The 22,136-nt window shown below is 40.2% G+C and overlaps 1 protein-coding gene across 7 annotated transcripts in view; it reads left to right on the top strand.

Moving 5' to 3' along the window:
* The window catches only part of IGF2BP3 (insulin like growth factor 2 mRNA binding protein 3), a 151,797-nt gene that overhangs the window by 126,514 nt on the left and 3,147 nt on the right, over positions 1–22,136 (top strand). For 6 of the 7 annotated variants that reach the window (XM_019825602.3, XM_003982846.5, XM_045052498.1 and 3 more), the window contains 3 exons: positions 15,313–15,429; positions 18,567–18,641; positions 21,782–21,913. In XM_019825602.3, the coding sequence (XP_019681161.1) occupies positions 15,313–15,429; positions 18,567–18,641; positions 21,782–21,913 (324 nt within the window). Of the gene's footprint in view, positions 1–15,312; positions 15,430–18,566; positions 18,642–21,781; positions 21,967–22,136 lie in introns of all 7 variants that reach the window. The other variant, XM_019825601.3, reaches the window with a different exon arrangement.

The following is a 22,136-nucleotide window of genomic DNA, read 5'->3' as shown; positions in this document are numbered from 1 at the left end:
AGGATCTCTGGGATGAGAGCCCAGGTTCAGCCCAGCTCTGCCTGCGTTTGTATCACCATAGGTCACTCTCCTCTTCCCCCTGGGTTTGTCTTCTCGCTGCACAATGAAGAAACTGAACCAGGACTCTTCTCTCTCTCCTCTCAAATCAGACATTACTAGTGTTTACAAAATTCAATAATATAAAAAGCTTAAGAGGAGGGTAAAAGTGAACCTAAAATAGGAATTTGAGAAAATATGGACTTAAGGTCTAATTTGCCTATTTCTTTATTATAAATAGATGAATTTGTCATATTACTGAGTTTAAGGCACATGTATCTCTGACATTTCTGTGTCAAGCAGCATTGATTAAAATCTACAAGGAGCTGATTATTTAAAACAACTCATTGCTGAAGAAGCTCTTATGTATTTATTTATTAATGCTTGTTTATTTTTGAGAGTGAGAGAGAGACAGCATGAGCAGGGGAGGGGCAGAGGGAGAGGGAGACACAGAATCTGAAGCAGGCTCCAGGCTCCGAGCTATCAACACAGAGCTCGATGCAGGGCTCTAACTCACGAATCATGAGATCATGACCTGAGCCAAAGTTGGACGCTGAACTGACTGAGCTTCCCTGAAGAAACTCTTATTTAAACTACATCTCTGCTAGCTGCTCTAAACTAGCTTTGTCTTTGGGCACACTCCTTAATCTCTCTGTTCCTCACTTTCCAGTTTGTAAATTGAGGTGTCATTTAAATTCTTTCCTCTCTATTGGTTATAGGTAAGGCCTTTACTGGTTATCAGTAAACTCTCTCACATTATGAGTGGTAACATTATAGAACATTCTTGGACATCTGTCTTTTACACTTCTCTGGCTGCTTCAGTAGCAAAAACTCCTAAAGTGAATTGCTAGGTGTCTATTTTTAAGATAGATACATACATATATACATACATACATACATAAATATTACCTAGAGTTAGTCAATTTTGTGATTTAGTGATATAGTTTTGTGTAATGGGTTCTTGTGTTCTTAGGAAAATAAGGATTGTTTTAAGAAAAGGAGATTGTATTTAAAACATTTCCAAAGGACTTTTTTTTTTTTTTTAGTTTTTTTTAAATGTTTATTTTTGAGAGAGAGAGACAGAGACAGAGACGGAGTGCGAGCAGGGAAGGAGCAGAGAGAGGGAGACACAGAATCTGAAGCAGGCTCCAGGCTTTGAACTGTCAGTACAGAGTCCGACATGGGACTTGAACCCACGGGCTGGGAGATCATGACCTGAGCTGAAGTCGGACGCTCAACGGACTGAGCCACCCAGGTGCCCTTCCAAAGGACTTTTATGATTTAAATATTTAGTGACTTAAGCAAGTAAAGATTTTGTTTTAAGAATGGGAGAAAGGGTTCAGTGAACCATGAGTAAATGTAAGGAAGATCTCACTGGAACACATGGTCTTGGTTTTCCCTGAGATTTTAAAACTAAACTGAGTAGGTATAATTAGAAGCAGCCAGTGAGATCAGGAGAAGATGGAGAAGCTGCCGGCAGTAAAGGTGGAAATACTGCTGAAGGGAAGGAGCTTGAGAACCCCCTAAGGACCTGGTGGTTTTGTGCACAGGACAAGGGAATTCTCATCTTAAAGGGAAGAAATGTGGATAATCTTAGCCTGCATTCTTTGCAGAATTCAAGTAGGCTTTTGATTCTACATGTATGCTGGGTAGTGATATAATGGAATCCCCAAGTTCATATGTGGACATTTCTCTAAATTGGTGTAGGAGGTACCATTCAAAACACAAAAAGCTAAGAAAAAAGACAAATCTATCATCTGTCTAGTTGGTATAATTAATAAATTAGGGTTATAATGCATGTGTTTTCTATGGATGAATGTGTTATTGTGATTTCTCTCTTGATTTAAACCTACTACTAACTTTATCTCTGTGTATTAGTCTTAGACCTTAAAGAATGTGTCAGGAATCATCCAGAAAACTTAAAAGGGAAAGGACAACTGCCCTTTTCTCCAGAATGGAAGAAATCTGTGCTTTTGTGGGTTTTAACGTGTTTGCAATTGCCTCTCCTCTTAGAAATAAATACATAGGTATATAATTCTGTCTTGGAAATTGGGTATATATTTTTACTAACTTAAAAAAAACTTTTTTAATGTTCATTTGTTTTTGAGAGAGAGCACGAGCAGGGGAGGGGCAGAGAGAGAGGGAGGCACAGAATCTGAAGCAGGCTCCAGGCTCTGAGCTGTCCGCACAGAGCCCAATGTGGGGCTTGAACCCACGAACTGCAAGATCATGACCTGAGCCGAAGTCGGACATTTAACTGACTGAGCCATCCAGGCACCCACATTTTTACAAACTTTGGAGGTAATTATTAATGGGAGCATTGTACTATTTTTAACTTTTCACCTCAAGGACATTCATCTTGATATTAAGCATAGTATCCTCACTTTTAAGAAATTCGGCACCAGGGGCGCCTGGGTGGCTCAGTCGGTTAAGCCGCCGACTTCAGCTCAGGTCATGATCTCGCGGTCCGTGAGTTTGAGCTCCATGTCGGGCTCTGTGCTGACAGCTCAGAGCCTGGAGCCTGTTTCAGATTCTGTGTCTCCCTCTCTCTGACCCTCCCCCATTCATGCTCTGTCTCTGTCTGTCTCAAAAATAAATAAACGTTAAAAAAAAAAAAAAAAAAAGAAATTCGGCACCAGACCATTATTTAATGTGCAGCCCGTATTTAAATTTCATAGTTACTCCAGTAATGTTGTATTATATAGCTGTGTTTTCAGTAAAGAATCCAATTAAGGATTATGCATTGCAGTTGGTTGTCATGTCTCTCTAGTCCCCTCTTATCTTTGCAGGAGTCCATCCCTGCATCATCCGTTCCATTTGGTGTCACCTACTCCCTACCCACCACTTGTTTTCTTATTTATGGCATTGAAAAACCCAGGCTAGTGGTTAGTGTCGCCTAGTTAGGATTTGACGGATGCCTCTGTGTGATTAGGCTCAGGTTATACCTTTTTCCGGGAAGGAATACCTTCTCTGTGTCTCACTGGGAAGCAGATGATGTCATTGTGTCTCATTGTTGGTCATACTGTTTGATCGTACAGCTAAGGTAGTGTCTGTCCAGTTTCCACATTGTAAAGGTACCTTTCCCACCTATGATTAAGACTGGCGTCTGGGTGGCTCCATTGGTTAAGTGATCAACTTTGGCTCAGGTCATGATCTCATGGTTCATGGGTTCAAGCCCTGTGTCAGGCTCTGTGCTGAACGCTTGCTCGGAGCCTGGAGCCTGCTTCAGATTCTGTGTCTCCTTCTATTTCTGCCCCTCCCCTGCTTGTGCTCTGTCTCACTGTGTCTCTCAAAAATAAATAAATGTAAAAAACAAAATAAAACAAAATACTTTAAGAGAGAATATGTATCTTGTCCTCCAGTCTTTCTCAAAGTGGGTATAATATCCATTGCTGCCATTTGCCCAATCACATTATTACTATTTTTAGGTCTGTTGTTTTTTTACATTTATTAGTTGGCAATGTTCTGTAAAGAAGACTTTCTCTACTTTGTGCTTTGTGAGGGAAAATGGTTTTTTGTTCTTTACATTAGAATTACCCCAGACCTTTTTTATTAGAATCCCCCAGGGTAGGGGTTGGGGAGGAGATGAAACTCTCAGGGGTCACTATTTTGGAAAGCTCTGACTGACCCGAGTGTGGAGGTAGCCAAGGTTAACAACAGCTGGTCTGTTTCTTTTCTTCTTCTTCTTTTTTAATGTTTATTATTTATGAGAGAGAATGAGAACGGGGGTGGGGCAGAGAGAAGAAGACGAGGAATCTGAAGCAGGCTCTGAGCTGTCAGCGCAAAACTGGATGCAGGGCTCGAACTCACGAACCGCGACATCATGACCTGAGCCGAAGTCAGGCGCTTAACCAACTGAGCCACCCAGGCGCCCCAGCTGCTCTGTTTCTTAACTGGTTAAGAACCTGTACCTCACCTTGGGCTTCTACGAATCAAAATCTCAGTGGGAACAGATGGAAGCTAGAAATTTGTGATTTTTGTAAAGGTCATCAGGAGTTTTTTTGTTGTCCATTCATTGTCAAACTGCTACTGTGCAAGCAACAGATACTATTCTATGGAAGGTGGACTCAAATGTTGGAAAAATATCTATCAAGGCTAATGCATGATAGATAATATTTGGGATAAATGTAAATACATAACAACTCAGGCATGCCCCTCTTTCTAGGTTGTTTGGTGCTTTATTTTAAACTGTGGTCGAAAACCTACTCCCTTTCTCTGGATCACCTGTTAATTCCAACGCACAGGCAAATATCAGGCCAAGCTGTCTGTGGGATGCTGCCATATGTCTGTTTTCATGCCTCTAAATCTATTTTGGCACACTATGTGTATCAAGATTAGCTTTGGCTATGTATTACAAGAAAAGAAATGGTTTAAATGAGTTTTCCTTTTTCATGAGAAGAGTTGAAGGGTAGACAATCCAAGGCTGGTAGTAGTTATGTTGTATCATCTAGGACAGGTGCTCCTATTGGCTTGGCTTGCCGCCTCCCAGCCCAGGATGACTGCTCAGGTTTCAGCCATTGAGTCTGATTCCAGCCAGCAAGGATGAAGGATAAAAAAATCAACAGCCACCTCGTAGGACACTGCCTGAGGATAGCTTTTTACACTTCCACTGGTGTCTTGTTTGCCAGAACATAGTGTCTGTTACGTCTACCTGCAAGAGAAGCTGGGAAGCAGTGTCTCTAACTGAAGAGATGAATAAATCTGCCCTACTGAATTGAGCAGTATTACCTGTAAAAGGTGTCTCACAGAGCTTTGGGAGGGTGGAGGTGAGCTTCTAAGTTCAATCAGAGACAAAACAAAAACGACACAAAAAGAACCCAGAATGATCTAATTTAATTCTAGAGCACAGAATTCCATGATTCAGATTCCACTCCTACAGATAATTTTCATCGAAAATTAAAGGGAAAACACCATTTTCAGAGAATTGTTGTGTTTCTGGATACCAGTTAGAGTGAACTGTACTTCCAGATAGCTGTCAGGCAGTTTTCTGATTTAATGTTTTAAGGGAACAATTCTTTTACCAAGTTCTGTTGTAGTATATAACCTCTTTGTGGGGGAGTACTTAGTTGGAATAGCTTTGCCTTCACTGTATATTATTAGACTTTGTTCTTTTTCTAAACTCCGATCACTAATAGTCTTAAATGTACCTAATAGTCACTACTTTGAGAAGTGAACTGTTGTTTTTAAAAGCAATAATTAGGGGCACCTGGGTGACTCAGTTGGTTAAGCGTCTGACTTCAGCTCAGGTCATGATCTCGAGGTTTGTAAATTCGAGCCCCGCCTCTGGCTCTGTGCTTGACAGAACCTGGAACTTACTTCAGACTCTGTCTCCCTCTCTCTAAAAAAATAAACAAGCATTAAAAAATATTTTTTTAATAAAAAAAATAAAGGCAATAATTAAGTTTACTAAAGCTTTATGGGTTTTTTTTCCCTCCTTACCATTTCTTCTGATATTCCCTTTATTCCCGTTGGCTTCACTTTTCTTCTTGCTGAAGAACCTAGTATTGTAGGTCTGTGGGGGTCTATGATACATTTATTTAAAAACTGGGTTAGAGGATTAAAGGTTGGCAGGTGTTTGCTCTCAGCACGTGAGGATGCACCGCAGCTGCCATTCGTCATCTACAGCTGCTGATGAGAAGCTTGTTGCTCCTTAGAAGTTCTCACAGGGAAGTCGGTTACTTACCAAGATCATCTCTCTATGCTTGATGGCCTGTAGGTGAGCAGAGAATCTCTTTTACTTTCAATGTACATTGCCTGGTAAGAAGTAGGTTTTGATGACTAAACGTTTCAAAGACTCTCTCTTTTTATGTATAGCTCTCTCTCTCTCTTTTAGGGTTGTTTCATTTTGCTACTCATGTTTTCCGACTGCTGCTTTGTAACATGAAAGGAGAATTGATGCGCCTTGACTTGGGATAAATCCCTTGCCTCTGTTCCATTCCAGGACTTGGCCCACCCTTCCCCCCTCAACGTATTCTAACCGGAACCTGCCAGGTAGATTTTTTCCTAATACAGCCAGAGTTGGTTCTTGCAACAGACAAAAAGTCTCTAGTTCCTGCCTAGCAGCTGGCTCATGCAGTACTTAATTGGCAAACTTTGAGTTTAGAAATGACAAGAAATGCTCCTTTCAGAAATGCTCAAACAGTAGGGAAGAGGCAGTTGGCAGCTCCTGCACAGAGCAAGAGCTGAAATTGGCATAGCACAGAACAGCATCCATAGCTGAATGGTATTTCCTGGCGTTTGGTTTGGCAGAAGTTAGCTCAAGTGCTGTTGTCTTCATAATTTTGATACCGTCTTTGGAATCTTGCCAGAAATCTCCAAAACAATAGCGTGATCTTAAAATCGCAAACTTTCTGTTTATCAAAGAGGCAAGAAAGATAAACATTTTCTTAGGTTTTAGCTAGTTCAAGGTGCTCCGTCAGAAACAAAATATTTTGTGAGTTGAAAGGATTTTGAGATCAGTTCTTAGTGCTCTACTCCTTAGGATTTCTTACTGTAGGTACAGGTCTTTTGTCAGTAAAATATTTGAAAGTAAATCACTCATTGTATACACTTATTACCTCTAAGAGGCCTTGGTTATGTAGCTATGGGAGAAATTTTCTGTGGCGCCCTCCCCCCCCCCCCTTTTTTTTTAAAGACTTCAGTATTCTGTTCAGGTCATAGAGTTGAGTAAACTTAATTTCAGTTCCAAACCCAAATCCATTAAAACAAAACAAAAAACCCAGGAGTATCTATTTTACAAACCAAAGGGAAACACTGGCATCCTTCCAGGTTCCTGAAGGCTAGTTTTGTTGGCTGGCACGCATGTCTCCATGCCTTTGTGATGTCTTAGATTCTGTTCCCCACAAAGTAAATGCACTTAACCCTACTGTTTGCTCATTCTTGTATCTCCTCATGATAGATGATTAGGAATTACTCATTGGCAGACTTTACCAGTTATGCAAACTTCAATTGAGCAGCTTTGTTCTTACGTTACTTCAAGTTACAGAGTCTGCCAAGAAGTCCAAAGGAAGTTTTGCCGATAGGCATCTGGCAGAAATCCACTGGGAAGCAGCTTGGGTCATGTGACTGTCCTTCACCTCTGAAGGTTTTGTAAGAAGCATTCAGGATAATGCAGCTGAACATTAACTTAAATGCAAAGAATGTGTAACAAAGGGTGATGCTGATGAATTTTTTCAAGCTTGAGCTCAGAGACTTAAGAATCACAGGTGAAAGAGGCTTATCAAAACCCATTGTTCTGGCTACTTAGTTTTGTAAGTAAAAGTTAGGTATCCAAATCCTGGAAACATGGCTTACTATGCAGATGTCTGTATAGCAGTAATTTGTACCACAGAGACAGTTTAATGATTATCAAATAGGATGATTATGCAAAGTACCTTATATTCCCAGAGGAAAATTTCCTTGAAAAGTAACCTACAGTCAGGGAGATGCTTGGTGAATAAGGAATTGGCACAGAGGGAAACGGGTGATGTTCAGACGTCTGGTGAGTCAACTTTTTATTAATGTGCTATTGCCAGGGACACAGCACTGCCCATCGATCTGGGGTGCCACCTCCTCGTTTGTTTGGTTTGCTTCTAACACTGCTTTTTTATGTTTGATAGGTTTTCTTGTTTCTGTTTTCATCCCAGCACAGAATACTTTTCTGTCAGCATACAGATTCTTCCTTGATGTCTTCACCCCGTCTTTGTTAATAGTCCTTTCGGCCCTTCTCTACTGACCACCATTCCTTTTCCAAAGCCTCGCACAACTTTTAAATTTGTTCTTAGTATTGGATTTGTTATCTCCTACTCAATTTCCGCTCCTGAAAATCAACAACAAAAAAAGCATTGATGGCCTTTCTTCACTGTGTCAGAAAGATTATTTTGCTTTTATTCAGCTTTCGAGGCTGCAACATAGGTTTTGCCTTGGAGCTTTTCTCCTCACAGAGCCGTCTTGAGTTATCTTCTAGGTGAAGACACATGCGTATGCTGTGCTTGTGAGGGAGGCTCTGCAACTTTCACTCCAAGGATGATGCCTGTTAACGCTGGTCCTCTCAAGACGTACAGAAGTTGCTCTCTGGGATCAGTCCCAGGAAGAGTGTTCTTTACTAAGCAAATGGATAGTTTTTCTCTTAGAGGTATACTGAGTTATGCAGCTGATTTGTCTTAAAATTAGCTGCTGGAAAGCTTAGAGCTAAATGTATATAACAACAACATTCCTGGCTTCATCTTTTAGATTCAGGTCTTTATATTCTCATTTCTTCGTTGCCTCTGTTTTACTTCTGGATTACTTGTATTTTCTAAGCAGGCTAAAATCTTTGTGGAACAAGGCCCAGAAAACAATTAATTATGCAGTCATGGCAAAACACAATGGGGCAGATCTGAGCAAGTTACACGTTAGGTTAGTCTGATCATTAAAAAGGTCTTTATGACTGTCAGTCTCAAAACAAAAGTATATTATTGAGAAGAACATGATGTAGATGTTCTCAGATAAAATACTTAGGTCCTATCTTTACTTTAAAAAAAAAAACAAAACAAAAACTGGTTAAGATTAATGTGTCTGTTATACCATAAGGAACAGAATGAAAAAGTATTAACATTGAGCACAGTTTATGGTCAGTGTCCACATTAATTCAGTTATTAAAAAATAAGAAAGGCCTTAAAGTGTCCCTGTGGAATAAATGGGACGTGGTAATTGCATAAAACACTGGCAGGCTGTGAGATACAGTGCTTTGCACGCAGAGGCACTATTCTTAGGACTGGGAAATGCTAAAGAATGAAATAATTTTGTTTAGTGTTCTTCATTGGTGAGTAGAAACAGAAGTGACTTGGCCAAGCTGTGCTGGACAGGCCCCTCTCACAGGTCTCCACAGTCAAGGGTTCAGTGGGAAGGCAAACCCTCTTCTCGTGTATGTGTTCTAAGAGTGCTTACGGAGCTACAAGGGAGGCTTCGTTTAGCTGACAGCTGTGTTAAGACCTGCATTGTGTTAGGATGTCCTGGGAAACACCGGGAATACCAGCTTGTAAAGAATATAAGTACGTCTACATATGCTAAAGCAACAAAACCCAATGATTTTCATCAGTAATATTTCCTGAAACTGAATTTTAGATTAACTCTTACTGGAAATATTAGGTACATGTGGGTTATAGATCAAGGAAGAGACACAGAAGAGCACAGTTTAGATGATTTTCATTTGTAGAAAACTAAGCATAGGGTCTAGAATCCTGTGTTGCTGGACTTTTCATAAGTGTGAAAGGCGTGGTTCAAAATAAAATGAATTTCCCTTTTCCTTAATATATCCATTGACCATAAGATAAATTTATTAGTATGAGAACTTGGAAATAACTTGTCAGGTAGGTTTGTTTGTTTATATTGACTTTTTAAAAATTTATTTTGAGAGAGTGAGCCTGCATGTGAGCACGGGAGGGGCAGGAGGAGAGAGAATTTTTTTAATAGATTTTTTTTTTAAGCTTTATTTATTTATTTTGAGGGAGGGAGAGAGAGAGGGAGAGAGAGAGAATGAGAATCCCAAGCAGGCCCCACACTGCCAGTGTGGAGCCGAATGCAGGGATTGAACTCATGAACCGTGAGATCATGACCTGAGCCGAAATCAAGAGTTGGGACGCTTCATCGACTGAGCCACCCAAGTGCCCTTGAGAATCTTTTTGTTTGTTTTGAGAGAGAGAATGTGAACAGGGGAGGGGCAGAGAGACAGATGGAGTGAGAATCCCAAGCAGGCTCTGTGCTGTCTGCGCAGAACCCAACGAGGGGCTCAATCTGTGAGATCATGACCTGAGCTGAAACCAATGGTCAGATGCTTAATCAACTTGAGCCACCCAGGTGTTCCTGTCAATTTTATTTTTTTCAGATTTGTTTATTTATGAGGGGGTAGGAAGGGCAGAGATGGGGGACAGAGGATCCGAAGTGGGCTCTCTGCTGTCAGCACAGCTTGAACTCACGAACTGTGAGACCATAACCTGAGCCAAAGTTGGACGCTTAACTGATTGAACCACCCAGGTGCCCCCCAACCCCATCTGTCAATTTTATTTATTTATTTTTTTAAATTTTTTTTTTCAAAGTTTATTTATTTTTGGGACAGAGAGACAGAGCATGAACGGGGGAGGGACAGAGAGAGAGGGAGACACAGAATCGGAAAGAGGCTCCAGGCTCTGAGCCATCAGCCCAGAGCCCGACGCGGGGCTCGAACTCACGGACCGCGAGATCGTGACCTGGCTGAAGTCGGACGCTTAACCGACTGCGCCACCCAGGCGCCCCCCATCTGTCAATTTTAAATGTTAATACTCTGATCATCGCTTCCATGACATAAAATCTTAGGAGTATTTGTACAGGGGCACAAGATTTATGTTAGAGATTTGATTACAGTATTATATAAATTAGTGAAAAAATGGGAAACCAAACTTTCTGCAGATCTTGAAAGTATCACCTTCAGCTGCAACAAAATAACAGATAAAGATGAAGGAATTTTGAATTTTTTCTTGAGAACTTCTCGGAGATGTGGTTATTTTATTCTCAACAGTGGAAACAAACATCGAAACTCTAAGTTATAAAGTATTTTAAACAGGCATAAGATGGGTGTGTGGACAACAGTGGACAACAGACCTGATGCTTTCAGATGCTTGTTCTCTTGGAGCATCTTTTTTTTTTTTTTTTTTTTTTTGGTGGGTGATTCAATTAAACTACTTAATCATTAGGTTTTTTGAAAGAAATTTTATTGAGGTATAATTGACCTATAACTGTGGTTTCAGGGGCACAGTGATTGGATATTTGTATATATTGCACAATGATCACCACAGTAAGTCAACAGCCTTTACCATAATTCTTTTTTTCCTCGTGATGAGAACTTTTAAGATCTCTCGGTGCAACTTTCAAAGGTGCAATAGAGAATTAACAATAGTCATATCAAGGGGCTATCTTTGATGCCATTTTTTTACACATTGATGATCACAGGTTTAAGCTTTTGCCAACATAAGAAATTTGTTTTGACTCAGGAAATCATACCAAGGCAGATGGAAGAGTGATAAGGCAGCACCTCCTCAAATGAAAGTTCTGTTGGGCTGTTTTTCTTAAGAGTCACTTACAAAGCACATCCTATACCTGCTGGAAGTAGAGTTATGTCCTTTTTCTTTTTTTCTTTCTTTCTTTTTTTTTTTAAAAGAGCACAAGTGGGGAGAGGGGCAGAGGGAGAGAAAGAATCTCAAGCAGGCTCCATGCTCAGTACAGATCCTGACACAGGATTTTATCTCATGATTATGAGATCATGACCTGAGCCAAAATGGAGTCAGACTCTAAACTGAGCCACCAAGGACCCCCCTGCCCTCCATTTTAAAAGAATAAATATGGCTCAAGAGCTAGAGAAGCCCAGATTTGAATGCTGGTTACAATACCAGTCAGTATATTACTGTGTGCATCTCTCTGGCTCAGTTTTCTCATCTTTAAAAGGCAAATGTTGGGGTACCTGGGTGGTTCAGTTGGTTAAGTGTTCGACTTCGACTCAGGTTATGATCTTGCGGTTCATGAGTTTGATCCCTGCTTGGGGCTCTGTGCTGACAGCTCAGAGCCTGGAGCCTCCTTCAGATTCTGTATCTTCCCTCTCTCTCTGCCCCTACCCAATTCCTACTCTGTCTGTATGTCTCTCTCTCAAAAATAAACATTCAAAAATGTTCTTAGAAATGGAATGTTGTTAGTTTATGTTAGTCAGATGGGTTGTGAGGTGTAGATGAGGTAATGCACCTTTCACAGAGGAAACACAAACTCTTGACACTCCCTGATCATACCTTCTTAAATCTGAAGTTTTGCAGGCTTTCTACACATCTCCCACCATGTTAAACACAAAGGTAGCACTCAGATGTTACATGAATGGCTTAACTGGAATCCCACCATTCTGACTGGGAAACTTTGTGTATAACTTGATAATTATCAATTTTAAATGTTCAGACCCTTTGTCTCCAGCTAAATTTTACCTATAAGAGTTTATGTAACAGAGGTATACGAGGGCACAACTTTTTGTACAAAGATTTGATTGCACCATCACATGAATTAGTTGAAAATTAAGTACACACGGACGCATGCACCAAGATAAATCAGTAGTCGAGTCTAGCTGGAGGAATGCCCTACTAATAGGTGAGGGAGGGGCATCTGAATGACGTGGGAGGAGGAGATGCAAAGTTTATCTCTATGGTAAAAAAACAAACTAGAACACATTATTTGTAGGATGCTCCCATTTACTATTTTCGGTTCATTAAATCTATTTCCTCCCCATGAAACGGGTCTGCCTGTCCTTACCTCGTTTTCCACGTCATCTTTTCCACTGGGTTTAAGTCATTCTTCCAGAGAGTTTTGCTTGAAAGAATTGAACTTTTTGGGCATGGCACTTCATTGGGTATTGAGTTGATCGTAGAGGTAACAGTTATTTGGGTCAGTGTAATTTTCCTGATTGATAACTTGAAGAAAAGTTTTTTACATTTTCTGATTTAATGACCTTTTATCTTTTTATCTTATCTAATATTTCCTTTTTCTCATTTCAGTTTAACTGGTAAATAGGCAAAGGTTTTCCTTTAAAGAACCAGCCTGGCCTTTTTGTTATTTCCAGACTGTTAACTGTTTACTAATTTGTTATTATTTTTTAATAGTTTTATTTTTAAGTTTGAGAGAGAGCATGTGTGTACACATGTGCAAGTGGTGGATAGGGAAGGGGCAGAGAGAGGGAGAGAGAATGAATCCCAAGCAGGCTCTGGACTGTCAGCACAGAGCCCAAGTCAGGGCTTGAACTCACAAACTGTGAGATCATGACCTGAGCCGAGACCAAGCATTCGACACTTAACTGACTGAGCCACCCAGGCGCCCCTACTAATTTAGTGTTTAAAAAATCTTTGCTTCTTGGGGCACCTGGGTGGCTCAGTCAGTTAAGGGTCTGACTTTGGCTCAGGTCATAATCTCACAGTTTGTGAGTTAAGTCCCGCATCGGGTTCTGTGCTGACAGCTCGGAGCCTGCAGCCTGCTTCAGAGTCTGTGTCTCCCTCTCTCTATCTGCCCCTCCCCTACTCACTCACACTCACTCACTCTCTCTCTCTCTCTCTCTCTCTCTCTCTCAAAAACAAACATTAAAAAAATTTTTTTAATAAAAAATAAAAATTTTTTGCTTTGGAGGAAGGAAACTATAAAGACTTCTAAAAAAAAAAAAAAAATTCCTACCAAATAATGTGAGTAAACTGTCCTGTGGAACAGCATTCTGGTAAGTGCGTATTGAGGGCCAAGTAGCATGGCTGATGCATCCATATGTGTTTTTGCTGTTGATCATCGTTATCTCCCCATAGACCCAAGGTACGGAGTGCTCCATTCTCGCTGCTTGCACTCTGGGCTTAATAGGGAGAAGATGGAGTTGATAATGCTACTGGTAATTTTTGTGTTGTGAGAGTGATGGTCATCTGGTGGACCAATATTACATAGCACAAAATCTGTATCCACTTACAGTAAAAATGAATAAGCCCAGTACTGCTGTTTTCTTTGACTAAGATTTTCAGAAACTGAACATTCTAAAGATTTTCCTAGTTCCTGGGATACTTGAAAGCAAAACTTTGGCATGTTTGAGACTTTTTACCAATTTGGGAAGAGTTTTGTAAATTAGAAATTAGATGGAAGCTGTTTTATGGCTGTATGTGAACATATGATAGTACTGAGGGACCAACTTGAGTACTGGACAATGAAATCTATAGTATACTACATAATAGGAATGGAAGACTTAAGACAGAATTCTGTGAAGTGTTTCTTACCAAGTAGTTAATGTGTACATTTCTTATTGCAATATATCTTCTAATATCTCTGTAAATCTTAGTTTAGCTGCATTTTTTTAAATGCGTATTAAATTTTACTTGGTTTATTAAGTTGTGTGTCATCTTAAAATAATTTTTGGCATAGGGGCAGCTGGGTGGCTCAGTCAGATAAAAATGTTTGCTTCTTGATTTTGGCTCAGGTGAAGATCTCATGGTTCATGAGATCGAGCCCCACATTGAGCTGTTTTCCCTTACCAGGGATTCTCTGTCTCCCTCTCTCCTGCTTGTGCTCTCTCTCACTCTCTTCAAATAAATAAATAAAAAATATTTCTTGGCATATGTAGGAAACCTATACCTGCTTGTCAATTTTTCTGTAACCGAAAATTGCTCTTAAGTGTTAGAAAATAAAATATTTTAAAAAAACATTTCTTGGAATGAATTTCTTAGAATTCTCCCTGGAAGCATGTTTTCTTAACGTTGTTAGAAAGTAAGTATTAATGTGTGAACATGTGCACTGCTTCTGGCATCTTAGAACCTGTAGCTCACCATAACATCACTGAATTTTGGATTAGTCTATTTTTTTGGAACCCAGTCCACTGTGTCTCTTGAGTGTGTCCTTTAACCTTACAAGAATGACCATTTGAAGGGAGACAACTCAGGAAGGACATAGTTGGCTTGAAGGGGGACGTTAAAATCCATTTTTGAAATATCTTTCAGGAGGTAGCCTTCAAAATGTTTTCTGGGGCGTCAGGGTGACTCATGCAGTTGAGCAACTGACTCTTGGTTTTGGCTCAGATCATGATCTCACGGTTTATAGGTTCAAGCCCCGTGTCAGGCTCTACACTGGTCGTGCAGAGCCTGCTTAGGATTGTCTCTCCCCTCTCTCTCTGCCCCTCCTCTGCACACTCTATCTCGAAACAAATCTTTAAGAAAAGATTTTCCAATTTGTCCATGTGTAAATGGCAAAGGAAGGGCAGAGATAAAAGGAATAAAGAATTATATGGGAGAGAATCTTAGGGCAGTTTACTATTAAAGTGATAAAGTTTTCTTCTAGTCCTGTACTCTGCTTGGGTGTGGTGCATACTGAATGGTAGTGGTAAGGTTTTACACTATTTAGTCCTATGTAATGACACTCAGGAGTTGTTCCCTTTGAGAAAAGGTGTGTGTTTACGAAGCAAAACCTACATGGATAAGGTGTAGAATAGGTGTCCTTGGATACAGTTGTTTGTTGATGTGTAGCCCAGAATTTCATTTACTTGTCAAGAACCTAAACTTTACAACATTTACGTATCTTTTAAATCTGTACACCAGTGACATTCTAAAGTTGAGGCAAATAGTGTAAAGTGACCTTTTAAATTGAGTGCTTTCAGGTTGGACAGGAGATCTTCTCAACTTTAGGTAAACTCTTGCCAACTTCCTAATATTTCTACTGTATGAGAACGCCCCATCCCTATGCCAATAATAGCCTGACTTGTACCCAATTCACATGTATGTCCTGTCTTTCCAACAGCAATCAGAAACGGAGACTGTTCACCTGTTTATCCCAGCCCTGTCTGTCGGCGCCATTATCGGCAAGCAGGGGCAGCACATCAAGCAGCTTTCTCGCTTTGCAGGAGCTTCTATTAAGGTACCCTTTTGCCAGCTGTGGCTCTTAGTGCCTTAATGACAGTAAGTTAAAGAAACACGAGTTGTCCTGCCACTTCATAATTGGAATTAAATATTGCAGTGTATGCTGGGGTTACACGTAGGGTGTGACACAAAACTGCAAACGATAGTAGCTTCAACATAGTAAGTCGAATTTTGTCTCCAGGAAAAATAGGAGTTGAGTAATCCAGGACTGATAATGGTGGTTTTGCCCCACCAAGTCCTCCCACCTAGACTGCTTCCAGCTGATCATCCCTAGGCAGGGCCTTGGTCCCTCAAGCTCACAGATGACACTATTCACTGCTCTCCCAATCAGTTTGTGGTCCAGCCAGTTGGAGAAGACAACATTAAGACCCCTTCTCTTATAAAGGCTTCTTACTAGCTGCCAAAGGGAAATGCAGTCCATGTATGTTTACCTAAATGTTTTATTGTTACGGAAAGTGGGATAACAATTATCAGGGAACAACTAATGGTATCCACCAAATAGATAATTGTGTGCTCTGAAGAGTCTGTGTTTTGATATGCTGAGAAATAGTATAATGTCAGACGTACAGGTCATTGTGTTTTAGGGAATGCACAAGTTGATAAAAGTTGGATACAGTGACAGTTTCCTTCATGAAAATTATCAATCTTTTGGGGTGTTTTTTGTTAATGTTTTATAAAAATTTTATTTAAAAGAATATAGTACACAACAAAGCTACACTCAGATGTTAATAGCGTGTTTATTTCCAGCTGTCCCAAAATGGGAAGAAGCACATGTTAATCAACTGGCAAATGGATAAACTGTGGTGAAGCTATACAATAAATATTAAGAACAAACTACTGAAAAATAAGAACATGGTTGAATCTCATGACACATGCTAAGGGAAAGGATCAGACCCAAAGGCCACATACTCTCCGATCCACTTTTATGAAAATATGGGAAAAGTATCCCAGTACTTCTGGGATAAAGAAAAAGTCAGTGGTTGCTAGGAATTAGAGGTGGAAGAGAGGCTTGAATACAAAGAGATAGCAGGAAGAATCGTGGAGAATGACGGAACTTTTTATTTTGATTGATGTGGTGATCTGCCTATGCATTTGTTACAAAAGAATGAATTTTACTGATGTAAATTAAATAGTGAATAAAAAAGGCAAAACACAGTAATAGTCCTCATGTGCTCTCCTGTAGCAAAAGATAACAAAATACATGAACAGGAAATGGGGCCAAAATAAACAGGTAAAGGAAAAGAGATGGTAAACAATCAAGTAGTGAACCAACTTTACTATCCTGCTAGTTTCCTGATTAAAAAGAAATCTTGGACACATGCAAAAAGAACGTAGTAGACTGGCTTGGGGGAAAACCTGCAATGAACATTTTATGAACAAGAATTGAGTATTTAGGTATTCACTTGTTTCTCTTTTGGGCTTCATGTCTGTTAAGTAACAGACGTATATTTGGTATTGTTAATGTAATTACTTGTGTTCACTTGTTGGACATGAAGATTGTTCCTAACTTACCCTGCACATAGTGCAGTGATGGACAAAATTTGCCAAATTGTTAAAAAAACAACCTTATTCTGTAAGTCAATAAAAATAGATCTGGTGAGCCAAAGGGCATGTGTTTTCAGGCTTCTCAGAGTAGGCCCAGGCCTCCATCACCAGTATTAACAAAAGAAATCTAGTCAGAAAGATAAAGAATGCTATCTTTTTTCCAGGGGTTTCTTGGGAATAATTCTAAGAACTTAGACTAAAAATTAGTAAGTGTCCCTCATAAAGTAGGAATAATATTAGCATGGCTCTAAGGTGACAGAGAGAGGGAGAAAGCACTGACTCCATTAAAAATAAAAACATTCTTGGGGCACCTGGGTGGCTCAGTTGATTAAGCACCCAACTCTAGATTTTGGCTCAGGTCATGACCTCACACTTGGTGAGTCTGAACCCATATCGGGCTCTGTGCTGACAGCATGGAGCCTGCTTGGGATTCTCTCTCTTTTCTCTCTGCCCCTTACCTGCTTGTGTGCATCCTCTAAAATTTTTAAAAATTGTATAAAAAAAAAAACTTTTTTTTTTTGTAAATATGTGGAAAAGTGTCTAGTAGCTTGTATAAATAACTGAAAGTGATCATATTGAGTGGTAGAATTTGAAGTAGTTTTTATCATATCCTTTGCTTCCTATTCTTACGTAGTAATAATATATTTTATAAATAAGAATTTGCTTCTTGCACAGCATTATGTCTAGCAATTTTTTTTTTTTATTTGAGAGATTGAGCAGGGGAGGGTATGGGATGGGGGAGAGAGAATCTTAAGCAGGCTCCAAATTCAGTGCAGAGCCTGTTGGCAGAAATTGATCCCATGATCCTGGGATCATGACCTGAGCCAAAATCAAGAGTCACATGCTCAACTGACTGAGCCAACCAAGCACCCCTAGGAAAATTTTCTTCTTTTAGAACAACTCCTACCAGCTGAGTCCCCAAATCCTAGAATTCTGGAAGAATGCTCATTTCCTCTCCTTTCAACATTTCCCCCAGCTCAGGCTGTTTGTGTGATTTCATATATTCTGCAAAAATATTAAAGTCATTTACTTTGCTTCTGCCAAATTAATGTTAATTTCGTATGTTACTCTAATGAGCATATTCTTCAGGGTGCTTTGCCAATTGTCTTAGATTTGTGAACATATCAACTTCTTGCAAATACTGAAAGCCTGGGGGTTCTGATGTATGTGGGCCAAAGACCACATTTTGAGCACCACTGTTTTAGTGTATAGGAAGGAACATGGGTAGTGGAGACAGATCCGGCTCTCTCCAGCTGTATTAGCTATGTGATTATGGATGGGCCACGTAACTGAACTTGTTCAGCCTTCACTTTGCCCTCTGTAGAGGCAGCACCTCATTACTATCTAGTGAGGATTAGCTGAGGTTAGGGGTGGACATTTATATCCAGGCTAGTCATGGTGTTAAGTGCATAGTTGACGACAGTAGCCATAACCAGTGAACCCAGATTAATCACTGCCGCTCTACAACTTTCTTCTACAAGACTTTAATTCTACATTTCAAGAAGTCCTACACAGATGTCAGGCTGGTTTGTGTAATGATATTACAGTGTCACCTGAAAGTGTCATTTCCCCTTGTTGTGTCTGTTACAGATTGCTCCGGCTGAAGCACCAGATGCTAAAGTGAGGATGGTGATTATCACCGGGCCACCAGAGGCTCAGTTCAAGGTATGTGCTCTACTGTGTGCACAGGTAACAAATGAATGGATTCGAAGAATGTTAATGCTTTCTTTTCAGGAACTCCATAACCTGGCTTCTCCCTTAAATATATCTAAAACTCAGTAGAAGGAATCTCCCAATGGAAATTTCTAAGACTTAGAACCCAAATTTAATTTTCAAAAATCAACCAGACTTTGTTTTAATTTTGAGGATTTTATAATGGTTGCTGGGTTTACTATCTCCCAAGGGAGAATGTGCTCAGTACCTTGTTACCATATGAAGGTGAGACTTTTAAGACTGAAATTTACAAACCTGTGTGGTTAATATGCCTCAGAAAACTTACCCAAAATTTTTCATCTTGTTCTTGAAAGACCTTAACTTTGAATATAAATGCCCTCCTTTTCTTGTTACCCTTGGGTTAATTCTGAGCCCTTGTTCATAGTCTAACCACCAATCACTCTAATCCTTCCAGTTTTAGAAGTAAAAATCATAGGAACTCTTGTGGCATTTGTCCTGATGTGAACCATTGCTCATATTTATTCGAGTTATCCCTGCATCATGAGAGTTGATGAAGAGCAGAGACTGGCCAGCTGGGCTGCTGGTTCAAATCCCAGCTCTGTTATTTGCCTTTGTATGACCTTGGGCAAGTTAACTTTGACTGGCTAGTTACTTAGCTATAAAATAGGGATTAGAATACGCAAAAGGTTGAAACAAGATTGTAAAGTGTAGAGAATATATCCAGTGCTTAGACTATCACATAATATGAATATGCTGGTGGTAATGTTCAGCACTCAGGGTGAATCAGACTAAGACTCTGCCAAGTTCTCAATACTTTGGAGTACATGATTTCTCCCATAAAACTTAGTACAAGTGTTGTAAAAGCAACTACTGAATTACAATGTAACTATTTTATCCCAAACCCATGTCGTCTTCTTAGCACCTAGTAGTAGCTGTGTAACAGGACAACTCTTAAACCTTAAGCCTTAGTTCCCTCACTTCTTTTTTTTTTTTTTTCAATGTTTATTTATTTTTGGGACAGAGAGAGAGCATGAACGGGGGAGGGGCAGAGAGAGAGGGAGACACAAAATCGGAAACAGGCTCCAGGCTCTGAGCCATCAGCCCAGAGCCTGACGCGGGGCTCGAACTCACGGACCGCGAGATCGTGACCTGGCTGAAGTCGGACGCTTAACCGACTGCGCCACCCAGGCGCCCCAGTTCCCTCACTTCTAACATGTGGCTAGTAACAATGTCTACCTCTCCCTAACTCCCCACTTTTAAATTGTCACTTTCCTTGACCTCTCCACTGTGGGACATTTTCCACAAAAAATCCAAAGCTTTTTTCACTTCCTTTACGGGAAGAACAAGAAAGAAAAAGGAGGTGCTTTGAGATGTGGGTGCAGTTGGCTAGGCTCAAACTCAGGTGAAGACATTTCCTCCCTCACACCAGCCTTCTGGTCCAGGCAGTTCAAGTCCTAACTCACAAATGTTACAAACTGCTTTGTATCCTGAACCTACAGGATCAGTCACCTTTGGTTGGAAATCTTAAAAGATAAATGTAAACATCAGTTCTTGCATGTTTCTTCTTGGTGCTGAGCTGTTACTTCTTTATAAGTGGGACTACTGTCTTGTTATTCCTATGATTGTATGCTGGGAAATTCAGTCTGTTTCCTTCCATCCTTCAGTGCCCATGTGGTATAATCATCTTAAATGGAACAGTTAAGAAAAACTGTAATGCTTAAATATCATTTATGTGATCAATGATAATTACAAATGAATTATTTTAGACATCTAAGGAGTGGTAAACTTCCTAACCCATATTTTTTCTTAAGAATTCAAAAACTTTTGAAAGAGGCATATATATCCCTATGTCGTTCGACTGTGTTAATACCTATTATCTGTGGCCTGAGACTTTTGAGAATGAATGAAATATAGGGTACCAAGATGAATTTTGTTTGTAATGAGTTTATCATTTCTGCACAAGTGAAAATGTGTTGGGTACTTTTGTTTTGATTTGCCCTGGTAGCCTGTCAAGTTAAACCAACTCTGACTTCTTTATCCTTTGGTATATACTAGAGCAAATTAACGGTTGTACGTAATAGGAGTTTTGTGGTTTTTTTAGATGTTTATTTATTGATGTTTTGAGAGAGCCTGTGTGCACAAACGGGGGAGGGGCCGAGGGAGACTCCGAAGCAGTTCCACACTGCCAGCACAGCGCTTGATACGGGGCTTGATCTCGTGAATTGTGAGATCATGACCTGAAGCGAAATCACGAATTGGATGCTTAACCGACTGAGCCACCCACACACCCCTATAGGAGAAGTTTCTTAGGTATAGTGTCTAGATATGTAGTAGGTATCAGGATGTGTTGACTATAAATATCTGAAGTGTGTGTTAACTTGATTTTGTAGCCTTATTACAAAAAGTAGAAGCCACATGGGTAAGATAAAGAAACGTGTTTAAATAAAAAAATACCTTTTCAGCAGGTATGAGCCTGCCACAGTTCACTCTGTAGTTTTCCCCATCTCTTATACTCAAGTAATAGGCAATTACTTTCTTCCCTCCAGTAGGAGAGTTTTTTACCTTTTATTTAGTTGGCTAGTTTAGTAGGATAGGAGGGCAAATGGCCTTTTGCCCACAGAAATGATTTAATTTTACTTAGGCTGACTACTTTTTATTTTTTGATGTTTATTTTTTATTTTTTGAGGGCGGGTGGGGGGGGGTGGGGGAGAGGGGCAGAGAGAAAGGGAGACAGAGAATCTGAAGCAGGCTCCAGGCTCTGAGCTGTCAGCACAGAGCCCAATGTGGGGCTTAAAACTCTTGGACTGTGAGATCATGACCTGAGCTGAAGTCGGATGCTCAACTGACTGAGCCACCCAGGCGCCCCTAGGTAGGCTGACTACTAATTGCCTTTAACTCTTTTTGTTCAAAGAATAAACCGTATTCTTTATTCATTCAGTTGCCACCTCTGTGGTGCGTGGTTGTTAATGTGAACCTTCCTAAGTTTGCCTCTTAGGCCATCTGCAACAGTCTATTAAATGCAGATGTGTCCCTGCAAAGGGGGCTGTTCCAGTGGATATGAGCCGTCTTTAAAGTTAATAGACCTTTTTTCCTACATGAATGACACTGATAGGATATGTTCTCATCTGTAGGCTCAGGGAAGAATTTATGGAAAAATTAAAGAAGAAAACTTTGTTAGTCCTAAAGAAGAGGTGAAACTTGAAGCTCATATCAGAGTGCCATCCTTTGCTGCTGGCAGAGTTATTGGAAAAGGAGGCAAAACGGCAAGTACTTCAGCAAAACCTGTGCAGTGGTATGAAAGGGAAAGCGTTGAAAGGTACTTAGGAGTTCCAAGTCCCTGAATTTTGGCTAATTAATAAAAAGCAGGATCATCTGGGCCAAGGTTTGGAGAAGACTGCCTTTTGTCCTTCCTGAGTGTTGGTATCCGCTACTAGTGAAAAGTAACGCCCCTCGAGACCACTCTGTGTGAGAGGGCTAACGTAGTAG

This window comes from Felis catus, chromosome A2, assembly GCF_018350175.1.
Source record: "Felis catus isolate Fca126 chromosome A2, F.catus_Fca126_mat1.0, whole genome shotgun sequence".
In the NCBI taxonomy this organism is placed as follows: Eukaryota; Metazoa; Chordata; class Mammalia; order Carnivora; family Felidae; genus Felis; species Felis catus.
Note: the sequence above shows the minus strand (reverse complement) of the source record. Positions and strands in the feature narration are given on the sequence as shown.